The sequence below is a fragment of the Pelmatolapia mariae genome, linkage group LG16_19 (genome assembly GCF_036321145.2).
Source record: "Pelmatolapia mariae isolate MD_Pm_ZW linkage group LG16_19, Pm_UMD_F_2, whole genome shotgun sequence".
Taxonomy (NCBI): domain Eukaryota; kingdom Metazoa; phylum Chordata; class Actinopteri; order Cichliformes; family Cichlidae; genus Pelmatolapia; species Pelmatolapia mariae.
Genome location: NC_086241.1, coordinates 9,991,276 through 10,015,064, shown reverse-complemented (window position 1 = coordinate 10,015,064; position 23,789 = coordinate 9,991,276). Strand labels below are relative to the sequence as shown.

Below are 23,789 nucleotides of genomic sequence, written 5' to 3'. Positions count from 1 at the left end.
TTTGTCTGCTGTGTTGCTGTTATCAGATAATGGAATTCTTTGTAAGGACTGAAATCAAGTTGGGCTGCCTTGTGCTACTAAGCCACATGAACTCTTAGCTTTTCTTTCTTGTCTGTCCTTTTTTTTTTTTCAGTAAGCCATCCAAAACCACTAAGACGTCTCCCCCACCGCAGAAGCCCTTGACCCTGGCCTATGATGGTGACATGGATATGTAACCAGGCTGCTATACCTCACAAGGACACGCTCGGCATCAGGCAGCCTGCTGCCTGTGTTCAGATTGTTAGGAAGCACATCCGTCACTTACTGTTTGCTCGGTTTTTGCAATGTCTCAAATAGATCAGCGAATAGCAACGATCACACATGATTTGCTGCTGAAGGGTAACAAATCTCGCTAGAGCCACTCGCTTCCTCAAAGAAGAGGAACCAAAGCTGATCAAAGTGAAAAAATGAGACATGGACCTCTAGTTTCTTTTCTTTTTTTAATGCTTGCAACATGAACACACAGTTGAAGCACTATTTAAAACCTGCGAAAGAAGATGAATGCACAGCTGTTGATCTTGGAAGGGGGTTTTTTTGTTTTCTTTTTTGTGCGTGTCAAGAATCCGAGGGACATCCTGGTTGACTCGTCAGCAGTCGCTCGTGATATTCAAAGACCCACAGAGGTGGGAGTATTTGACTTTGTCTCATCAGTGGTGGATCTTTGTGAAAGGAAACGTCTCAAGCCTTTTGAGTAAACTAAACAGCCTTTTTTTGAATTTTCGACAATAAACACGATGGTCTATGCACTACGTTAGTGCTGATTCCGTTTTCCTTTCCGATGACTTTTCTAGTGTTTTAATTGTAATGCAAGTTTTTGCTGTCAGATTGTGTTTTGTTGATGATGCCATATGTTGTGTATATGTGAAAACCAAATGCAGGCTTGCCTTGAGTTTAACGATACAACGATGCAGTAATTTCTCCTCCCTAATTCTCCCAGGATTCTCGACCACTGAGGACAAAATTGAGTAAGTAAGTCAGAGCGAAGTAATTTGTACAAAACCAAAAAACGTCCGAGTATTTTGGTGACGAGTGCAGTATCGCACATAATGCAAATTACAGTATGTAATACCAGCATGATAAAGACCATACCTCATATGCAGTGCTTAAAGGTTATTAGACCACCTTCCATTAAAAGAATAATAATAATAAATAAGTATTTATTAGGCAAATAAAAACAGAAGTCATTTTTTTAGATTTAAAAAATCAGAAATTAATGAAGCATAATATTCAACCACTAAAACTAATTTCTCTGTTCAGGAACACAAGGCAATAAATGTAATTTGACATCTTAATCAATAAATAACAAGCAGTTTGGGGTCTTTTTTATTGTTTTTTTTTTTAAACTAAATGTGAAAATTCGTGGATATCAATGATAATTATTTGTCAGCATGTAACAAGTTTGCACACACAGGTCGATTTAACTGTTACAGAAACATAAAACATTATTTTGGTAATTACCGTTACTGTTTAATTAAGCAAGTTGTGGTATGAACCTTTCTATGGGTTGTGGTCTAATAAATGTGTTAAGCACTGTACACTTTTTCACTAAATGCAAAGCAAGAAAGGACTAATCATCAAAACATACCGGAGCATAGAGAGGACGAATTATCCACTGGATTACACACAGTGCTTTAACAGAGCAGATGCGCTTTATTTATTTAAAAATTGTCATATTTTAGTGCTTTATGTTACATCCAAATACAAGGTCTTTTTTTGTTGTTGTTGTTTTTGTATCATGAGTACAGGGCTGAAGACATAAAAGATAGCAAATACCAAATATTTATGAGCACATAATTTAATAATCCGGCAGCTTCTTATCTTATTTTCTTATTCTAGTCTTATTTTCTAGCCCTGTCTTTTTTAAAAATATATTTCCACTCATAGCATCTTGGTAGATTCGAGACATTTTACCTTTTGTGCAATATTCACACAGCCCAGTGGAGAATGAAGTTCCTGGTATTGGCTAATTTTGGCTCTGATCAGAGTTTATGCTGTTTCTCGTTCTGCCAAGAATAACTGGAGATTTGGTCTTGTGTTGTCCGACCTCCTCCTGAATGTATTTTATCAGGAACTCTTTAATCTTAACGGTTGTGCAAATACGGTTGTTACGTGACTGTATTCCAACAGCTGATTGTATGTAGGCATGCTAGATCCATTTTGGCAGAACGTTCTCCAAGTGGCCTTTGCAGAGATTCTGTTTTACAATTTACCGAACATTTCAGAATCGTTTAATTTAGATAGTGTTTCTAATATTTGGCCGATAAAGTGACAAAAAGGAACATGTGGAAAATGATGACAAAGATAACGAATAAAAGTAAAGTGAAACCCCTTTCTGAAAACATGACATACTAATTATTTACCGTATTTAAAAGAAAAAAAACAGCCTGATTTGATGAGACATCTCTCTGGTTATGTCCCAAAAAACTAAAACTATGTTCACCCATTGTTTACAGCATCATGCTGCTTGTGTTTTTATTGTGTGTACATGGAGAGCTGGACAAAAATGCAAATAAATTGTGAAACCATGTGAAATCAAAGCACTGCTTTCTTTCCTCTTTGGTGCACCTTTTTAAATATTTTTTTGAGGGATGCTTTTGTTCTCCTGTGATCTCCATCGGCTCCTTGACTTTCGAGTCCTGATAAATTCTAATTACTGATACAGGCTCAGAGGCAAAGCCTAGAATAGATAAGCTGCTGATAAGATTCATCTTGCCCTCCAGTCAGATTCCCAGTCTGATAGTCCCGCAGGATGCACGCAGGTTGTGAAGGAAACAGTGTTTAAATCTTTTGTCTCATCTAATTCATTTATTTAAGACTGTCACTTTTGTTTAAGAGAAGGTTGAATTCAAATGCTTGTGTCACGGCCATCTGATCTGTGGCAAAGATGTGGGCTGATCTTGTCATCTTCTATTCATCTCATTTTAGTAGCTTTCAAGACATATTTGCAGATTTCAGTGGATGCTTGTGAGCGGAATGAAAATGGCTAGTTTAATTAATTTTATTTGTCTATCATATGAAAGCTGGCTGATTCTAATAAAATGCTGTATCCCGCAGTTTGTCAGGGCAGAGCAGAGCTTAATGAATGTTTAGCATCATCAGTGCTTAATGCTTTAAAATAATGACCATGATAATGCTTATTATCATTTATTACTAATGTATTATGTGTGAATCTGCAGCCCAGAGGAGTGAAGCAGTTCTTAGAGATATCTAGTTTCTGATATGTTCAGCCTCTCTAAAATAAGTCTTTTAATGTTTTTTCCAGGAAAAAAAAAAGTCTTTTTGGGATTTTATGAATGTATTAGGAATCGTCGGCCAGCAGACATTGAAACAAGAAGCCAGTTGCATTCAGATCGTGTTCATTACAGGTCTCTTGACCACCAGTATTCTCCATGCCTTTAGGATAATCCCATCAAGGTTTATATCAGGATCAGGATTTAATTGCATGAGACTCCTCTACAGTCAGTATTAATCACCAGTGCTGCTGAAGCTGATAAATTATGACATTTCTTAGAAGACTTAATACAAGGGCAGCTATCTTTGACTTCACTAAGTTATTCAGTTTGTAAGTTTAGGGGTTGGGGATGTTGGCGCTAGCTTAAAACTACTACTGCCTGATTCAGCTGTTTCACTGAAACTAACAATTAATCACTTACATTGTATAGATTTGTCTCGAGTGTGTTTTCAACCATGCTTTAATGTAGTGGCAGTAGAAAGTTAATGTTTTCACTTAACCCATGAAGATTTACCACTCCGTGTCCATCTACCTGCTATACTATGCTTTAGAACAAGAGTTATCAACATCACCTATGAACATTATCTGGATGCTCATTGTAAAGTTGCAACTGTGTAATAAACCAACTGTTTATTAATTAGTAAACATCCAGCCATCTATCTGTTTTCTTCCACATATCCAACTCAGGGTCAGTGTTAGGCTGGATCTCAGCTGTTGTGCCTCCCAAATAATTATTAACTGAAGGTAAATTGACAATTGATTAACCATTTATTAACGATGGCTATATTAAAGTGTACCCCTAAGTTGTAGTATGGTGTTTAATGTCAAAGCAAATGATTCAATGAACAACCAAGTAAAAAGTTTCTCTACATTCCCCTAACTCAAAAGTGCATTTTATCCAGTACTTTGACTTATAACTAAGTGAATGGCAAACTAAAGATTTCTTCTTTTTAGAGCCAATATATAAATCCTTGCACGGTAACACATTCAAGTGAAATGGTGAACACAAAAATGTCAGTGCTATCATTGCTAACATGTTATTGCTGACATTGCTATTTAGCTCAAAGGACCATTAAAAGCTAGATTGAAGAGATGAGCAGCTGAAACTCTTTTTAACTATGACCTGGCATCGCATGATTCCGATAGTGTGGTGGTTAACACGTTCACTTGGCGAGTGAAAGGTTGAGTCCTGCCAGAGAAACAAATTCCCTTTGGGGTTGGAAGGGCATCCAGCTTCCAGCGTAAAACCCTGCCAGATCAAAAATGTGGAGCTACCCGCTGTGGTAACCCCCTTGTTGCAAGGGAGCAACTGAAGGAAGCTTTTATCGCAGAGCACAAAATGCACAATAGTGTGTCTGTGTGTATTGCTGGGGCTTCTAGGGATAGAAAGACAGAGAAAGTGAGACAGACTAATGAATATATGGTACTGAATTTGACAGTTAGGCAGGCTGGGTATCTAATTAATCAAGAAGGAGAAGAGAAGGACTTCATGCCAGTCCACCCACTAATTTTCTGACTTCCATTTTTGGTGATTACATGAACCAGCACACTAAGATCTTAGAGTGCAAAGTTGGAACACGGAGAACTGTGAGGTCAAAAAGATGAGATGGTGCAAGCTTATGTAATTAATAAAAATCCTGGTTTCCACATGGAGTCTATGAAATAAGGACAAATTGTTGTTATAAGGTCAGTGCTTTTCATTTTCGTTTAACAGCATTATCTAGTTCAAGATGAAATTTTAATCTTCCACAATGTTTTAAAAAATAAAAACAGGATGCAAGACTTTCTTTTATGCTGCATTGGAAAAATTATGAAGTACTGATTTAAATTCACCTCAGTCAGTGTTTAGAGGTAAATGATGTCAAGTAAACCCAGTGAAATGCAATGATTTCTTGGGACATTTGCAAACTGAGACACACACACCAACAAAATGATTAGGCTATGTGTGTCTATAGGTGAAAGCACGATGCTCGCTAAGGAGCCAAGGTTGTAAAATATCACTGCTAAAATGAAACAATTACGTCATAAATGTCGCACTTTCTATCCTAGATCTCATTCATCTCACTACTGCAGCAGCACAGAAACAAAAATCAACAAACTGACAATAAACAGGCTTCTAGTCTCATGCACAGTTATTATACTTGTGCTGAAGATGTGCCAATTACCAACCTGAATTCATAAACAAGCCTTTTAAACTTCTACTAATTGATCACAGCTAATACAAGATGATAAAAGAACCGAGGATATTAGCTGTGTTAGCGAGTCCACTTACACAACGCTCGCTTACACAACGCCTATCCTTGTGTTGTGTAAGTGACACAATGATGTAAGAGACTCAACTGACACAATAAAGAAGGGCTTCTTTATTATTTTCTAATAAAATGATTTCTTTTATTAGAAATGAAGTCAGTGCTTCTATCTTTCTTGACAAGTTGTTGATCTTAGCCTTGTTAAACTCATTTGTCTTGTTTTCCGATTTAAACACTCTTCATTTGAAGCCAGAGATGAAAAGGCATTTTTGTTGTCTTGTGACAGAGCTACAGTTTACAGGTGCTTTTTAAGGCCTAAAATAAAGATTTTTCCAAAGACTATGTGGCAGGTGAAGTGCTGCTTTCATCATCCATTTATTAATGACAGTAATAATATGGTCTGCAAATGTTGGGATGGTTTGGGAGGATCCTAGCAACAGGACCTGCTGGGAAAGACTGTTCCACCATTTTTTTTATTTTTATTTTATTTTTTTACATTTTACAAAAACTTTAATAAGAAATAATCAGACTGATCAAATCATCCAACAGAGTCAAATTACTCTGATATATTGTAGATTTTCTGCAACACAATGTGCAATAAACTACACCACAAAAACATGTTCTTCTTTGTCATATCAATCTGTACTTGAGCATATTCCCAATCAGCTTCATCAATATCTGCATCACTATAAATCTGTCCAAGGCCAAATATTTTTCATCAGTTTCATTTCAAAGTATATTCTTTCCCAGCTATAGCGTGACTCTCATGACCAGGAGTTCAAGTGAGATTTTGCATGTGGGGAAAATGATATATGGCTGATTTCCAAACCCCAGCTTGTACAAAAGGTAGAATTCAGTGAGTGAATCTAATGAGCACCATCACCTTAAAGACAAATTGATGTAACCTAGTAACAGTACTCTAGATGTAACCAGCAAACCACAAGGCATCACTGTAAACTTTTAACTAATCAGTATAACCCACACTAAACAGGAAACCCTTGATGTTTTCATCCAACCTGTTCATGTAACACAAAACCAGCCCATCCCTCCAGTTTCTTCTGCTTATCCCTATCCCAGCTACCATAGGGTGATAGGCAGGGTACATAGCAGAAAGTAGAAAGAAACTTCAATTTGTGTTGCAAGCCAAACACATAATTTAGCATAATTCGGCATATAGCTCCAATATTTAATTTTCTTATTCCTGAGCTGTTATCTCCATGGCATCACTGGAAGCAACGACAGGCTGCAGCACACAAAAAATTAAGTCATTCAACAGTGATATGCATTAGCCTGCCTATCAGATTTAATTACTCTTTAACTGGAAGTGCCAGAAAACTGTTCTGATTGTTCTGAACCGCTTTAACCCCTGCTAATCACTACACCTTCTCAGACAGGGGGTCACACTGACCATAGAATGATCTTGTTCAGCTCACTTTAGCTCAGTCAGTTATGCAGTTGTTATTAATTGCCTAGATAGTGCCATTCCAGACATTTCTTTTTCATTTTGAACCCATGTAATACATCAGCCTCTTTGAGGCCTCACAGCATTGCACTTAAGGATACACTTATGCATAAATTACCATTATTATTATAATATTATATTTTATAGGAAAAATACGTGGTTATACAATACATGCTTTAAACACCTTTCTGACTAATAACATGCTGATGCCCCCCCCCCCCCAAAAAAAAACCCCACAAAAAAACAAATGTGAGTCCTTGCAATGAAATGAATATTGTTCTAGTTGTATGTCTGAACACCGGACCTATATTTATTAGCTATAGACCACTAAGACCAGCAGCACTCCCCTCCTCCCCTGTTCGCCCCTTTTAAAGCATATTAAAAGGGATCTGTGGCATAACAACTGTCTAATTTGAGTTCTAGTCCTGATTCCGGTATGTCTGGCAATCCTAAATCACAAACAAGACTTGACATTTACTTAATTCCCTTTCCTTCAAATTAAATGATATCCTCATTTTCATGCTAAACGGAACCCCCTTCTGGTGTAAAGAGACTTTTACATCATGTCCTATATAACAACTCAGACAAAACTTACTAAAATATTTGTTTAAAAAAAATACACAATTATTGACACGGAAGTGCATGGATAGACAACTGTCATGAAATTAGAATAAATGTAAAAATTTCTCTTGTGGTTTTAAAAAAAAAAAGCATTTTAGTGTCCAAGTTTCATACTAAACACATTAAACACTATTTTTCTTGAATGTAAAATAACGACACGGTATTTCTTTTATAACGTAATCTGACAAACTGCACTGTCGCCGTGTCCTTTGCACTTCGCTCTGCATAAAGCCAAGCGGAGACGCTGGTGGGAGGGTTTATTCCAGCCGGGCAGACATCCGGACAGCAGTTCTGCACATGTAAGTGAAAACTGCCGTGTTTTAGCTCAATTTTCCTGCTGTTTAACAAATCGTAAACAGATATGGCAAAGCTGGCTCTGCGACACATGTTCAGCGAGCAACAGCTGGCTTTCAATTGCTTTAGCAGCTGTCTACGCGTCGATGGACGCAGCAGACTCCCCTGTTTGTGTGGCGTTGTGTTTCCGCCGCAAAGACGCCGAGAGCCAAAAGCCGCCGATGATGTACCCGTCCTCACTTCTCTTGCACTTTCTTATGGTCTGCACTTTGTCTATTTCCACGACACAGTTACTCACTTCCCCGCCTGATACTCGGTGGCCACTCTTGGCTGCTGATCAGACTGTCCTTCCAACAACACCCGTTTACGTGGTTTAATTTGAAACCGATGGCCAAGCGTTATATTGTGAACGTTGTTTTAATTCACCCATGAAAAGGAAGGTTTCCTTGTTATTCCTGGAACTTAGTTATATGCTTTGGAAACTTGTCATTGGCAACAGGTGCACGTTTGAACATGCCTCAGGTGACGCAGAGGTAATCCCAGCCCACATTTATCTGGATTTGCGGATCAGTCATTGAATATTTGGTCCTTTAGAAGAGCAAGAAGACACTGAAGAAATACTGACTTTTCATCTGAAACGTGGCTGTGGTCGAGAGTCGAATCTGAATGTTAATTTAATGTTGGATCAGCGTTAAGATATCAGTGAAGACAAACAGTGTGACGACACTGGAATAAGACTGATTCATAGGGGTTTTTTGTAGTGATGCTGAAAAGTCAATAATTTATAGTTGGTAGGGAAATTAAAGATGGTTTCACCTCTGCCACATTATTATGTTGAAAAGTCAGTGATTAATGTTGCTGATGCTGTGGTAGACAACATTTCAGAACCCCAGAGATGTCTTCTGTAAATGCATCAGGTAAGCATTCAGTTATTTGTCTAATATTTGTGTAAAATGTATTTTTTACCAGTTATGTGTTATGTTCATTGTTACTGTGACAAAGATGACTGTCACAGTGACCAGATACTCTGAAGTCAGCCTGTTACTGTACCTGATAACCTGGATGGCAGTAGAATAATGCTAGTTAGGGTGAATTAGGAGAAAGTTAAGCCCAAATCAGAACAAAGTGTGTTCCTTTCATATTTTTATCATATGTTTTATTCATTTTTTTATAAATATTTTGCTTTGGTGTTTTCTTTTCCAGATGGTCTAACTCGTCAGTTGGTCAATGTTGCAGTGTGAAGTCTGCTTTACCCAGGCAGTTCACAGCTACGGTCAAGACGGGGTGAAGGGAGTCTGGATGAAAATGTAGGAGTAAATTGACAAACCAAATTTTAAACCAACCCTGATGATAATAAAGTAAATAAACTGCTTTAACTGATGTGAAGTTGTCTGTTATTTGCATGTTAGAGCCTAATGTTAAATTGTACGGTTAAATATATTTATCCTTTATCTATAGCCAGGATAAATGTTATAATTGTGCTAATATTTTGAAGTATTCCTTGTAGTGTGCTGTATTAAATATTAGCTGAAATACCACTAAGGTCCTGTGGACCTTTGGTAGTGATGTTACTGCTCTTCCAATATTGATCAGTGGTGCAAAAGGGAGTAGGACTCAACAGCAGTGTTCAACATTGATTCAGTGACATGTAAGTTGACAACCGACTGTTGTTAAAACATGATTTCGGCTATTGTAGGCTGCCTGTTTCAATACTTGTGTTGTTTCAGGGTTGATTAAAGACCCTTGACCAGTTATTGATCAAACAGTGTAGGTAGACTGGACTAACTATCGCTATGTTAGCTGAGCTCAGTGTAAATGTCAGCATCTGCTGCATTTAAGAAAGTAGATAAATGGACATATGAAAGTGATTTATGATTTCAAATGTATTTGCTAAAACTAAGTACTAGAAACGTATCATGGTCTGGTATTTTTAGGATGGTCTTTCAAAAAATGTATAAATTAGAAAATTCACATTTATAGTAGGTGGAATGTCATAAATGTAGGTTTTTCTTTTCTTTGTCTTAGTTCCTGGATTGGTCATTGGTTTCACATTTACATAAGTGTCTGATCACAAGCCAATGGTGGGCACCCAACATCAAGCAGCTCTCGCTGCTGGAAAGTGGGATGTGTTGGGAAAATAAAAGAAGCATATCCTTCGGAGAGCAGTGGCTCAGAATCTGTGTTCTCACTTTTAAGCCATTTCTCTAAATACACAGGCTGCTCTGTAATGACTGCTAAGATCCGGCAGTCATGGAGGCATGCTCAGCTTTAGTATTCCTATAGATAGTACAATAGCAGCTGAAGTGGAGAAGAAATACAGGAAAGCTTTTGGAGATGTTGACTTAGATGAAGTTCGATGTAAGAAAACTTCTTTTTCAGGCATAAAAAGCAAAAATTATCCAGATGTGTCATTGTTAACAGTGTTTGAGTAACATGTCGTGGCAGGTCATTGTTTGTATATGACAGCAAGCATGTTAATGCTCACTTGAAATAATACTTTTTTTTTTCTTTTTTGGCAGATTGTGAGCCATGGCATCTTCACTCAAGAGTTTGGTTAATGATGATGACCGATACCAGAAATCCTTCCAGCTTTTTTTGGAGCGCTCGTCTGAACACCAGTGTATGCAGGACTTCATCCACAATAAACTGCCAGATATACTGGCCAGGTAATCTACCACACACAGCTTTGAGCAACTCTGCACGATCATACCATTCAACATGGAATGCATTATACTACAGCTGAATCTGAGAATCAAAGCAGTATTTAAAGCTAAGCAATAATTTACTGTCAAAACTCTGAAACATTGGTGCAAGCCTCAAAAACTCGGTACAGTAAGGTTTAACTGTATTAAACATATGATTTAAAAATGAAGCTGATAAACTAGAGTACCATAAGTCAGGAGGTGTTAATAACCTTTAACCTCAGCTGCTTTTAATATGGTAATTTGAGATGTAGATTAGGGCAGATTGGGTAAAATAATTTAATGAAAAGTTAACTCATGTCTGGTGTTGTGGTGGTTAGCATCATCTCCTGACAGCAAGAAAGTCCTGGGTTCAAATCCACCAGCCGGTTGTGTAGATTGTGTATATTCTCCCTGTATTCTCATGGGTGCTCTCTGGGTGATCTGGATTTAGCCCAAAACTGCAATCCCAAATTGGATAAGTGAAAGAAAATGGACCGATGGATGGAAAACCCTTAAGAACAGCTAATTAACTTAAACACTTGATATGTCTGTGTAGGTTCTAAGTCATCTAGGTCATGGTAGACTTCATCTAAGTCACGGCAGTCTGGACTTCTTTAAGTTTCTTTTAAAGAAAATTGCTTTCTTTCCAAGCTCCTTAGACTAGATGCATGGTAGTATCAACATTAGTCAGGGTTAAAAGTAAGTGGGAATTGGGTGGCAACCATTTATTGTAATCTTATTAGAGGTGAGTCAATTCAAAAATATACAATCAGGCATTATAAAGTATATATTTTGTTGTGTGTCGTTTCTTATTTTACTTAACTATGCAAAGTCTATGAAGTCATTTTGAAACCTTTCAAATATCATTAAGAATGAGCCACAACATTTAAACCATCGAACTACAATATTGTGTAGTACCCCGTGTGTCAAAGACACATCTCTACACACATCTCGGTGCATGGATCTCTATGATTGCCCTATGAGCAATTGCGATCGATTACAATTAATTAGCAATTACAGCTAATCTGTGGAGCCTTCTTGGACTGGATTCTTCTGTTGCACCTTATGGATTATGCAAATAGGGAGTTTGAAGGCTGAGCAACCACTTTAGGGTGTCTGTCATGTTCTGTATGGCATTCCTGACCAGTTGAGAAATGTTTAGATCGGTGATATAGGTTTAAAAAACATACACATAAATGCCTGGACCCTAGATAATTACAGTTTAACGAGATGATCAATATAATTCACTTCACCCGTGGTTAGTTTTAATGTTGGGCCTCTTGTATAAACCTCAGCCACTCATACCATCAGACCATTTTGGAATATGTCGAGAGGTGACAAAATACAGTGTGAAAAGGAAGATCTGGAGCACACAGACCATTAAGTGACTAAGCTGTGTCAATCAGTCAACATGTGCTCTGCTTAATACTGCTGAAAGCAGTCAGAATTGCTGAGTGATTAGGACTGCACTACAGCCCAAAGCGGAATATGTAAGTACCGTTTCACTCACAGAATCAAATAACTGCCTACACAAGTGTACATACTAGATTAACCAGCCAAACAATATGTGCATGATTGTAAAAGACAATGACTGATTGCTATGGAAATTCCATCTCTTCCTGTGTTATTTTCTGTTGATATAAGCTGTGGGAGGCAATTGACATGCAGCGGAAAACCAAAAACAAACCCTCTCCTCTTCTGTGCAGGTCTAAAAAGCAGATCAGAGAGGACTCTGGAAAGATGTGACTCATGAGTAAATTAAAAAGGTGTTATTAAAAATCATACAGTGAGTGACAGAACATGCCACAGCAATAATCAAAGCCTGGGTATCTGTAGATTCTTCAGTCGCTACTTCAGAACATCTCACATGCCCAAGTGTCAGGGAGAACTGACAGTTACAAGCCCAAAAATGTGACCCACATGTCACAGGTTGGAGGATGTGAACCTTTCTGAAGTGTTTTATCTGCTCTCTCCTCAGCGTTGGAGATGGAAAGTCACATCTGAATGTCATTGGAGTTGGAAGTGGAGCTGGTAAGAAAACTCTATTACCACTGGTCTAAATGTGACGCGTTAAAAAGCAGCGCGACCTGCGCAACATCGAAAGTGACAAGACATTGCGTAAGACATCTGTTACTGCTGTTGCTGCAGTTTTTTCATTTATGGTTGCAACAGAAAAAAAACAACAAAACTTTGCCCTTATTATCACTGCCAGCAGTTTGTAGACATCTGTCCAGTTTGTGAGATTAATCTTCAACCCAGGCCAGACCGCATGACCTCGCTGTTCTATAGCTTTACTGCACATTGTTTTCAGTGCCCGTGATACAGCAAGGTTAATATTTTTCCTGAGCAAACCCAGTACATGCCCCCAGAGAGCTGTTACCCTTTGGTTATGTCTCCGCCAATCCTTTTAATTTACTGAGCTGTCATGTCAGAATCATATTGGAGCATTACGGATTCTCTTTTCGGCTGCAAAATACATTAGAATGACTGGAAACTCCCCTGAAAGATATTATTCAATCTAAAAGATTTAACACGTGTCCAGATGAGCTCCTTTGTACATGGCAACCTGTCACCTTTAGTTAGAATTAGAGCCAAATCCCTGGTTACGTGATACTGAAAAGGTATCGCTGTGATAACTATCTCTCATGGTGTTGAATTACATTTTTTTTTCACTTCTGTAATTACTGCAACAGAAAATGTGTGATTTTCTGCAAAACTGAAACATGCTGTTAGCTGCTTCCTGCACCATTTGAACTGATGTTGATCTGTTTGGCTAAAAGTGGAAATTTTATTTTCAATTATTTTTAGCAGTTTGGGAACTGTGGGAAAGTGGGTCAAATTTGTGTTTGCTACTTTGTCTTCCAAATAAAAAGTGTGCCTGTGCCTTTAGGTGAGATTGACCTAGAGATGCTCTCTGAGCTCCATAAGAAGCACCCAGGGGTGACGGTGGATAACGAGGTGGTGGAGCCTAGCCGCCAGCAGCTATATAACTACAAAGGTACAGTCTTTACAGGCACACACTTCTCTCACACAACACAAAATGAATCATTGTATTCTCAGCTGTCCAAAATAGGGTTCAGTATTTATTTACAAGCAAAAAAGGATATTATTATATTTTTATTGGTGAAAAACAGCATCTTAAGAATTCACCGGTTCATATATTAGCAGGAAATCGTCCTTTAACCACCAGTGGCACTGTAGAGTTTAGCTTTAATGTCTGCAAGAATGAACCCGACTAAAGCATCGTTGAGTAAAACACTGAATCATTACGAGTTTCAAGTCTGCTGCTGTCTGACCAGGATCCTTGCATACATTAAAGCTACAGCCAATTACTCACACAAAACTCCTATAGACACGATATCTGATTAAAAATAATGCACAAAGCAGGGACTCGCTGGTTCCTCATTGTTGATTTTTGTTGCTGGTTCTTTGCATTGTTCAACTTAATATCTAATGAGAGACACTTTTGCTGTTTAAAAAATGTTTTAAAGCATGTTGAAATCTTTTGTTATTTGTGGAACTGATCATAATTGTCACCTTAGAGCGGCAGTTCAAAGAAAACAAAAGGTGTTTAAGTTTCCCCAAGATAGCAGACAGATGCTGCGTTTTTACAAATGATGCAACATGAAGTGTAAGCCTCTACAAGAAGGGATGGGCGATCTTATCATCTTATATGCTGAATGGTCTAATTTTGCCATGTGATCTGCCTTGCAGAGGATTTCCAGACTTTTTAATTCTCTCTGAATTTGGTGAAAGTGTGATTGGTAATTGGTTTTGAAACCATTAGGACTATTCTCCTGGAGGTGTACTTCATGGCCTTTACCCCTCAGGTGACTGGGTTTGTGTTTTTCTCTACTAGCAAGCTCACTGCTGTCATCATCGGATTTTGCACAACCTGTAAGAAATAGCAATATGATATGTAAGAAAAAAATTCTTCGAATGATTGAAAGGTTCATTCTAAGGGGATTGCAATGTCGACGTAGAGAAATAAAATAAAATGTATGACATTTAAACTTTGCGCAGAGACATATTGATAGAGTAAATGAACCTCCTATTTTTTGTCGGAGAAGCAGCATTCCACCCACAAAAGACCTACCAGCCTACGACTGCAGATGCAATTAGCTCATGTAAATGAATCCATGAACTTAATATAAGTTGAATCCCTGTTATGCTGGAAGTCAGTGATGGATGCACGAACAGCAAAGAGTTTCAAACACACTGCAACATTTTAATTTCAATGCGTTGTGATCATTCTCAAAGGCCTCTGTGTGGTTGTGCCAAGTGGTCGCCATTGTTTTTAATGAAGTGTGATGCAAAACAAGTGCGTTGTTTTTAGAGGGGGGTTGCAAATTACAGAAATGCTCTCATCATTGTGACAAGTGTCAGCTCCATTGTGGCCTGAAAAAAATCAGCCACTGTAAGCTGTAAAATTTCATGCCAGCTTTATTTCAGTGTTAACTTGTAATAAATAACTAAGTAATTATCTGTCTGCAGTTTTAGTGTCACAGAAACCAGATTTAGATTACATCAAGTTCAACTGGAACACGATGACTGCCTCTGAGTTTGAGGAGCACTGGAAAGCCGAAAAGGCCACCAAGAAGGTGGACTTCATTCACATGATACAGGTCGGTGTCGATGAGCATACCCTGTATTTTTTACACAGCTGGGTTACATTCATTTCTGGCAAATGGCAGCAATAAATCCAATTAGAACATCTGTCTGGCACAGCGTTATAATTAGGCATTCTGTGAATGCAGTTAGTAGCTCATTATCTGTGGTGAAATCGACAGATGCTATACTACGTGAAGGATCCCGAAGCAACTGTCAGATTCTTCCAGAGTCTTCTTGGTAAAAATGGGAAGCTTCTCATAATTCTAGTGTCTGGTAAGTGGATATTTTCTTTCTCTCATGTGGGCGATTTAATTATGGTGCAAATAGCTAACGAACATACTGCTTATACATGCAGTACATTTGGAGATGAAAGGTTTAAAACGGCATCTTACAGAAACAACCAGACCTTTTCCAGCATTCAGTTGATATATAGTACACACACATCACTTCAGAATATAGAGCAGTAGTTATACTGCTGTTTTAACGTATTTATTTTCACTTAATTCAGTAAAAACGTTCAAATTTATTGCTGCGAAAATCAAGAATGGCCAAAACTCAATTTACTAAGACACCTGCTCTCAGACACTATCTCATGCTGCCATGCTGCCCAAAACCAGTCTCACCCCAAATGAGATTCTTCACAGCCAGTCCTTCATTTAAAAAAAAAAATATACCTTGATATTAGTCTGACCTTTTTCCCCATGTCAGCACTAATGAGTCCATAAATATTGCAGACAACAAAAGAGACAGTTTGCTAGCACACACCGATCTCCCTGAAATCTCCTCGACATCTTCAGTGTATGCTGAGGTTCGTGTCATCTGCTTTGCTCCTGGAATTTGAATCCGTGAACGTGTAGATGCATAAAAATGCAACTTTTAACTTCAAGACAAAAACCTTAAACAGGGAAAGTAAACAAGGCTCTGAGTGGAATCCTGAAGGAGCTAAAGCTTTTTGTTATTTCCTACTTCTCTCTGAGTCTTTCCTCTGAATTTATTAAATACCTGAGCTGCGATATAGCAACGTGATCCATGTAAGCATCTCCATGGTGAAAAAATTGCTCTGATGCATATGAGGATGAATTCTCCCGGCATTGTACCACCAGCAAGTCATTATTCATTTATACTTATTCAGTCAAGTATGATTCAGTTTCTGGCCAGTTCTAGACAGAAATTAGGATGGTGACCGTGCTAAACACCTGCTTGTCAAATTGTCATTGTTGTAATATAGCCTCTTTTTCATCTGTTCCAGGCAAGAGTGGTTGGGGGAAGCTATGGCGGACCTACAGAGCACAGCTGTGTCAACCCGACATAAGTCAGTGTGTGACCACTGGAGACATCAAAAGCTTCCTGGACTCCAAGGGAGTGTGCTACCAGAGCTATGAGCTGCCATCTCAGATGGATATCACCGAGTGTTTCACTGAAGGAGATGAGAAAGGAGAGCTGCTTCTTGATTTTCTCACTGAGGTGCTGGATTTCAGTAACACAGCTTCACCTGAGCTCAGAGCTGGTGTCCTGGAGATGCTTCGGCACCCAGGCTGTAGTGTAGAGTCCAACGGTAAAGTTATCTTCAACAACAACCTTGAAGCAATAGTACTAGACCAGCTCTCCTAAACATGTACTGTCAGTATAGTAAATGTAAGCAGTAGGTGGATCACATTGTTTGATTTATTTTGCACTTGATGTATATAATAAGCTGGGTAGAGGATATCTACACACCTGCTTCCATTTATATATTTTGTCTACTTACTAATAAAATAATGACTCCATTGACTGCTGTTGTTAGAGCATTTCTTAATAGTTCTATAAAATCAAAGTTTATGCTTGTATATAAGTGAATTGTTTATAACTACTATTTGTTATGAGTCCCACAAATAAGTCGTAAACTGCTTCGGACATTAACTTTAGATTTCACCGTCGTATCATTTTTAATGAGCTGTATTTGGCAGGCTTCGGTGCTCCACTGCCAACCCCATTATGTTGTTTTCATTGGAACATGTATTAATCAAAATCTAAAAGTATACAGAACATTAAGCAGTTCAGTTTTCCATTAAGGCTGATCTATTTTAGATAAGCTGAAAGGTTGTGAGCTGTTTGTTATACTGAAAAACTTGAATATGATATTTATTTTAATTGAGAAGTAGATGAATTAAAGACGCTGCTTGTACTGGACATGCATAAAGTTGAAGTAAGTTACTTATACAACTGATTCTAAGATGAAGCTGTCACAATAGCATTTTGAAATTAAGATGGTTTATACATTAAAAATAAATTGTTTTCCTAGATGAGTAGATTCATCATAATCACGGCATTGTGACGGATTTGGGGATTGTTCACAATAACTGTTATAACCTTTTGCAGCTTAAATATATTTATACTCCAGAATGTCTTTTCAGCTCAACAACTTGTGCTGTTAATATTTAGAAAATGGTAAAGATGATGTATGCTGTGGCAGCAGATGTTCTGCCGATATAGCTGAACTTTTGGCACCATCTTGAGGACAACTTTACTTACTGAAATGTAATTTAGAGAGCCTTTCAAATGCACACTTCATAATTAATGCATCTGATCTGCAAACACTTGAACTAGTAGCAACTAGTACTATAATCCCATACAACCCCACTTTTCAGCATTCAGCTACTGATCAGTAAAACAACCATGTAACCATGACATGTATAAGATCATATAAAGAGGTGCATACTTTACATATGTTTGGTTTGTGTTAAGGGCAGGTGAGGCCAATCGAACAGGTTGAGGAAAGCCGACTATTTCTGTTCTACAGAGAAAATTTTGAAGCCCAGCCCATTTATGGGAGAGAAGAGAAACACCACAACTTAAAAGAAGGGGGAGAGCAGTTGGGTCTCTGCTCTCATTCACCACAACCAGTCCAACAGTTCAGGACGCCCACTATTTGCGTTTTGGAGAGACGACTTTGAAGCCAGTCCACTTTGTGGGAGGGAATGTAAAGTGTGCAACTCAAAAGAAGGGGAAAAACTCGATCTCCTCAGAGGCTACAGCTATTTAAGGTATTTTTTTTTTTTTATTCTTATGATGTAACTAAAATAATTAAAGTGTGGTGAGCAACTTGTTTATGTTGTTGTTTTTGATTTCTGTGCATTGCAGGAATCAGTCATGGCTGCAGAAGCACAGCACACTTGTTATGAGGGTGACAATGTCCACATTTTCCAGTTCTATCTGGAACACTCAGGAGAGCACAAGGCCATTGTGCAGTGTGTTAACAATCTCCTAGCAAGAGAATTTAAAAGGTACAGCAGGAAATGAAATGCTTGAAGTAATAACCCATAGTCCAAGTTAAGAGTAGGGGACAGACTGCTCATGCAGCACTACAGTAATGACTGTACTCAAGGGTTGGAATGTGAAAACTTTGACATAAGTTGCAGCTGTGTCCTCCACTCGTCGACAGTAGATGCTTATACTGTCTGAAGTTCCACCACAGTATGGTCTGTGCTAGTTTATGGAAAGTCGTTTGAGCATTTATCCATTTAGTTATCCAGGCTTAAATTGTTGCCTTCCTTATGTTACGTGCTGTTTTAGGGAATGGGGTAATTTAGCCCACCAGGGTCTGTGCAGATAACTTCAAAATGTCTTTTTAAAGGCAGAAGAAATTGCCTACAATTTCATGCAAGCTGCAGTGCACGCACACAATCTGAATTTCCATTCAAAAACTCAATTTCTTTCAGATTGTCCTTAATATGTCAAAACAACCCATTTGGTGCTAAATTGGATCAGCCTGATGGATGCTATGCTGTGATTGGTTATTACATTTTTATCCGTATTTGTCACACAGCTATTTAAAACAGACGGGCAGACTAGAAGAAAGGTTTCTTGTCTCTTTCACTGTCGCACAGCCCTTTTATAAAAAGTTAAATTTCACCATGATCTCCTGAATATCCACAATTTGTCTATTCAAATAATCTTAACTTGCGCTCAGCAAGACTGGTCATTTTTTAATAAACCCCCTGAAAGAATTCAGTGACCAACAGTACACGTGTAGTTTGTCCTTTACACTTGTCTTTATTCACTTGATATCTCAAACATCTGCTGTTTACTTAAGTTGGTGAGGTACATTTAGTTATTTATTAAATGAAAAATGCTTAGTCTGATAGATTGAATTCCATATTGTAAGTAGAGGTGAAATGCTTAATAACAAAAATGTATGGCTTTCAGCTTTTAAATTTTCATATTTTCCTCTTTTCCTTTTAGATTTTGATTATTTAGAGGTTTGGACTGATCGTTTTGAAAAGCAGCTGTCATAATGCTCTTGCTTTGAGCTCTGTAATTAGTTTTTTTCACAAAAGAAAACATTCATGCTTTCAGACAGTCACTTTTTAGATGCTCTTTTTAGACCACCATTCAGGAGTGAAGCTTTTTTAAAAATTAAGCAAGCAGCTGAGCCGTGTACGACCCACTGAGCTGCCAACCCATCTATTCAATGATCCAATCTAGCACCAGCCATAATAAATTAGAGAGCTATAACACAGAGGCTCCATAATGCAATTTTGTAAGATTGTAATTTTCCAGCATACATTTTGTGACACACATACTGTACACTTTCTTTAACGGTTTATTAACGTTCTTATTTTTGATGCAGGATTGGAGAGGGTAAAAGCAGCCTGGGCGTTCTTGGTGTTGGAAGTGGTGGAGGTATGTGATCAAATATAACAATAAGTGTAATATTAATTGTAGTAGCATTACTGACCATTGTTTATGTGTGCTGTGGTAGTTTTGGCTTATTTTGTCATATGGCGGTGTGAAGTGGGCAGGAAAACTGCCCAAAATGCAGACTCTCAAACAGGACTGAACTCAAAACTCTTTAAGCTTTATTACTGGAAATACAGAGGACATGAAACCAAACTGGGAAAAACTAGGAAACTAACAAACAGGCAGAACACACAGCCAGAGTATGGGGGAGATGCAGACATAAATACACACAAGGGAAAATGAGGGAACAGAACACAGGTGGGAACACAGCTGAATGTAATCGAACTAATGAGACAAGGAAGCAAAACTGAACATAACGCACACAGCACAGGAGGCTATCTAAGTAACACAGGAATTACGAGAAACACACACTGAGACACAGACTGACTAAATACAGGCAACAGGGGGAGCGAGAGAACTTAACATGCATAACCAGACATGATGGACGACACATGGAGGCACAAATAACTTACACAGGAGACGTTGGAGAAGACACAGAAGCAAGACCGAGAGACTAGACACGAGAGGGATCTAAATGATTAAACAAGGGCTAGGAACTAGAACTTAACAAAACTCAGAGGCACTCTAAACTGAATATCAGCATCTTAATATTCTGGAAAAACAAAATAACAAACTCAAAAGCGTGGGTCGAAGACTCAGGACCATCACATATTTACTTGTTTTAAACCAGTGGTTCTCTGGCAGTCCCCACAGATTAAAGTGGAGCAGCTGAACGAACAGGGTTTTTTGAAGAAAAGAGTTTTCTGATGTTGTCATGCTGACCTTTATTTCACTAAAATTTAATCCTGCATACTTTTTTTTTTGGTTTCTGAAGTGGGGCATGCCAGAAAAAGTTTGAGAATCGCTGTTATAAAGCTCCAATTAAACTGATTACCATGCCCTTCAAAGGCGTGCAACAAAGAGAATTCATAATAACAGTATCTGTGGGGGCATTAATACATTAAAGTAAGTCACTGTCAAAGCTATTGCAGATTGCACTTGGCTCCACATATGATCAATATAGGTCATAGATCGCTGGGGTTATTGCACAATGACATCAAACAACAAACTGTTAATGATTCTGTTAATCAGAATGATAAGAAGTATTACACACATCTGCGTTATATATATTTGACTTTTCTGAATACATTTCAGGGGTTTTTTTTTATGTGTTCTATACTATATGTTTTGGAGCATGTTCATTTTAAAGCGTTATGTGGAGCCACAGGTGTTCAAAATCTTCTTACTTCCTGGTTTTTTTTTTTTGTTTGTTTGTTTGTTTTCCCCCAGGTGAGGTGGATGCTCAGATCCTCACACTGCTGCAGTCTATATTCCCTGCTGTTCCTATTACTGCTGACATTGTGGAGGGCAGCTCTGAACTCTCAGACAACTTCAAAGGTATTAACCATTCACATTCACACCACATGTTGAAATATTTTTACTTAGATGGTTTTTCTCTTCAGGCTCTTCTTTACCTTTCTGAAAAGCAGCTGTATTAGTGCCAGTAGTGATAGTACTAGCATTATCAGCTGACATTTAGAGCTTTCTCAAAATGCCAAAAGAACTGAGTAGTTACTTTGTGTGTTGTTAAAATTCATCCTGTACTCATTTGTTTTGCAGTACCTGAAAATTGTATAAAACGTGCATACATCGTAATCTGAAATCATTTGTATCACTTGTATTGTCTGTATTTATGTATCGGAACAAACCCCAAAGTACTGATACGTCTGCTGATGTTACTTTCATGTGAATGCATCAATGTTTTGTAGTCTTCTCATGTACACCAACGAAGAAGACTACAATCGCATCTCCCAATATTTATTTTACCTTTTCTTTATATGTTCTTAAAGCAGTGCATTCTCTTAAATGATGTCTGCCAGCGTTTTATCTCAGTGTAATCAGTGTTTTGATGTATCGCATATACATAAGCATAGATCTCAATGTTAGTGATGGCTATTTGGTTTTGTTATGTTCATCTTAAAGCTTTGGTAGCAAAGACTGCCAGTCTTCAGAAGATCCCATTTGGCTGGAACATCATGAGCAGCGAGGACTATGTAAAGCAAGTGAAAACGAAGGGCGAGATGAAGAAATTTGATTTCATACACATGATTCAGGTATTAGGAGTTTTCCTTCTGCAGATTCATGGCAAAAGAATAGCGGGAACACATTGCTGAATTCTAGAATTTGCTTTGTCACTCTATGGTGTCTTGTCTTCTCGCCTAAGGTGGGATTGTGGTGAGCTAAAATCTACTGCAAACTATAAAGTATAAGTATTGTAAAGTGTAATATCCTTGTCTGACTCTGTTAACAATGAGATATATTTGGGTCCTCACTAAATCCTGCACTGCTGCTTGAATTCAGTGGGGACCACAGCGGGAGTAGAGTGTATTCTGACAGATAAATGTGTAATTAGTGTGATAAATTGTCAAGCAACCTCTGACAAAATGTCCTGGCAGATTTATTGTAAATGATAACACTTAATTCATTCAAGCTTTAGAAAGTTCTCCCCATAATGTTCCCCCGTACAGATGATCTATTATGTGGAAAACCTTTGTGAAACTATCAGCTTTTACCACAGCCTTCTAAAAGCTAACGGCAGACTTATGATCATTGTCGAAGCAGGTAAGCCAAACTTGATTTTAATTATCCTTAATTAATTAGTCTGCAGTATAACAGTTTAAAGGTGTCACATTCAGATTGTGTGAATGTAAAGAAAGTATACTGTAAATCTTTGAGACCATATTCAGCATAACTCAAAGCCAAACAGTTATGTTTTTTTATGTTCTTGTTTTTACCAGAGATGAGCCTTGTTTCAAACATATTTTTCTGTTTTCACTGGAAGAATAGTGCCCTCTTGGGGTTATATTTTATATATAAAATCCATAGATATCTGAGCATGTTTGTTTTGTATTTAATGCATTTGAGGGGAAACTTAAAAACAGCTACTTTAGGTTTTAATTAAAGTTGAATTAGAATTTATATTCCATTAATAATATTGAGTTATTATATTTATAATGAAGTTCTGTTAGCTTTGCACATAGCTGGCCTTCAAGGAGCTACTTTTTACTTTTATATTTTGAGTAAATTCTCTTGACTACTTTTGTTGTAAGTATTTTTTATTCTGAAATTTATGTGATTTTCAATATCACACTATCCAGCCAACAGTGGATGGGACACCTTGTGGAAGACGTACAGCAAGGAGCTGTGTGTAGGTGTCATTAAAGAGTACCGTTCATCAGCCGAGGTCATTGCCTGTCTGGAGAGCCTGGGTCTGAAATACGATGAGCATTCAGCTCCCAACGCCTTTGACATTACCGAGTGCTTCAATCCAGGCAGCTGCCATGGAGAACGCCTGCTGAGTTTCATGACAGGAAGCGACGAATTCCACGAGTCCTTCACCCCAGAGATCAGAGCGGGCATGTTAGATCTTCTAAGGAGAAAGTGCAGCACAGAGAAGGATGGCAAAGTGCTGTTCAACAGCGATCTGAGCTGCATTCTTGTTCATGCTTAAATATATGCTGTTGAGAAGTGTCCATCTATTCTGGTGGATCTTTATTCTGTAAGTTTGTCAGAAAGAATGAATAAAATCAATATAGTTCAGTTTTTCTCGAGTGAGTAAAAGTTGTGGCTGTACAAGAAGACATACGTTTAGCTACTAAGTCGCTTTGATCAAACGTTGGCCTTTTTCTAATCTGTTAGGAAGTTTAGTATCTCGGTATGACCTTTCATGATAAAGTCTCTATAATCTATATCTTTACAGTTAGAACAGCACTAATGTGTGGAAAAGGTCAGCTCTTGTGATAGAGCCACAGAAAATAATCACCCGGCTTTACAAAGTTTTCCAGTTATTGCTCTATATTTACTTTTTTTTTTTTTTT

General features: G+C 37.9%; 3 protein-coding genes across 4 annotated transcripts in view; all 3 read left to right on the top strand.

Moving 5' to 3' along the window:
- Window positions 1-2,530, top strand: part of thsd7ba (thrombospondin, type I, domain containing 7Ba) — a 186,904-nt gene extending 184,374 nt beyond the window's left edge. Inside the window, exon 29 of the mRNA XM_063499852.1 lies at window positions 134-2,530. Within this exon, the coding sequence (XP_063355922.1) occupies window positions 134-215 (82 nt within the window). The 3' untranslated portion in view covers window positions 216-2,530. The remainder of the gene's footprint in view (window positions 1-133) is intronic.
- Window positions 2,531-7,827: 5,297 nt separating this feature from the next.
- Window positions 7,828-16,941, top strand: LOC134645489 (histamine N-methyltransferase-like). Of its 2 annotated transcripts, XM_063498944.1 has the most exons (8): window positions 7,828-7,902; window positions 9,101-9,204; window positions 10,417-10,563; window positions 12,560-12,612; window positions 13,472-13,579; window positions 15,076-15,206; window positions 15,372-15,465; window positions 16,442-16,941. In XM_063498944.1, exons 3-8 carry the CDS (start codon window positions 10,427-10,429, stop codon window positions 16,801-16,803), a joined length of 885 nt encoding a protein of 294 aa, XP_063355014.1. In that variant the 5' UTR covers window positions 7,828-7,902; window positions 9,101-9,204; window positions 10,417-10,426; the 3' UTR covers window positions 16,804-16,941. The 2 variants fall into 2 exon arrangements, with proteins under 2 accessions (XP_063355014.1, XP_063355013.1); XM_063498943.1 differs by lacking the exon at window positions 9,101-9,204 and having other exon boundaries at window positions 7,841-7,902.
- A 931-nt stretch (window positions 16,942-17,872) lies between these two features.
- LOC134646125 (histamine N-methyltransferase-like) lies at window positions 17,873-23,423 on the top strand. The gene is made up of 7 exons (XM_063499840.1): window positions 17,873-18,215; window positions 18,313-18,455; window positions 19,802-19,854; window positions 21,202-21,309; window positions 21,895-22,025; window positions 22,440-22,533; window positions 23,070-23,423. The coding sequence occupies exons 2-7, from the start codon at window positions 18,322-18,324 to the stop codon at window positions 23,420-23,422; spliced, it is 873 nt and encodes a 290-aa protein (XP_063355910.1). The 5' UTR covers window positions 17,873-18,215; window positions 18,313-18,321; the 3' UTR covers window position 23,423.
- Window positions 23,424-23,789: the final 366 nt, after the last annotated feature.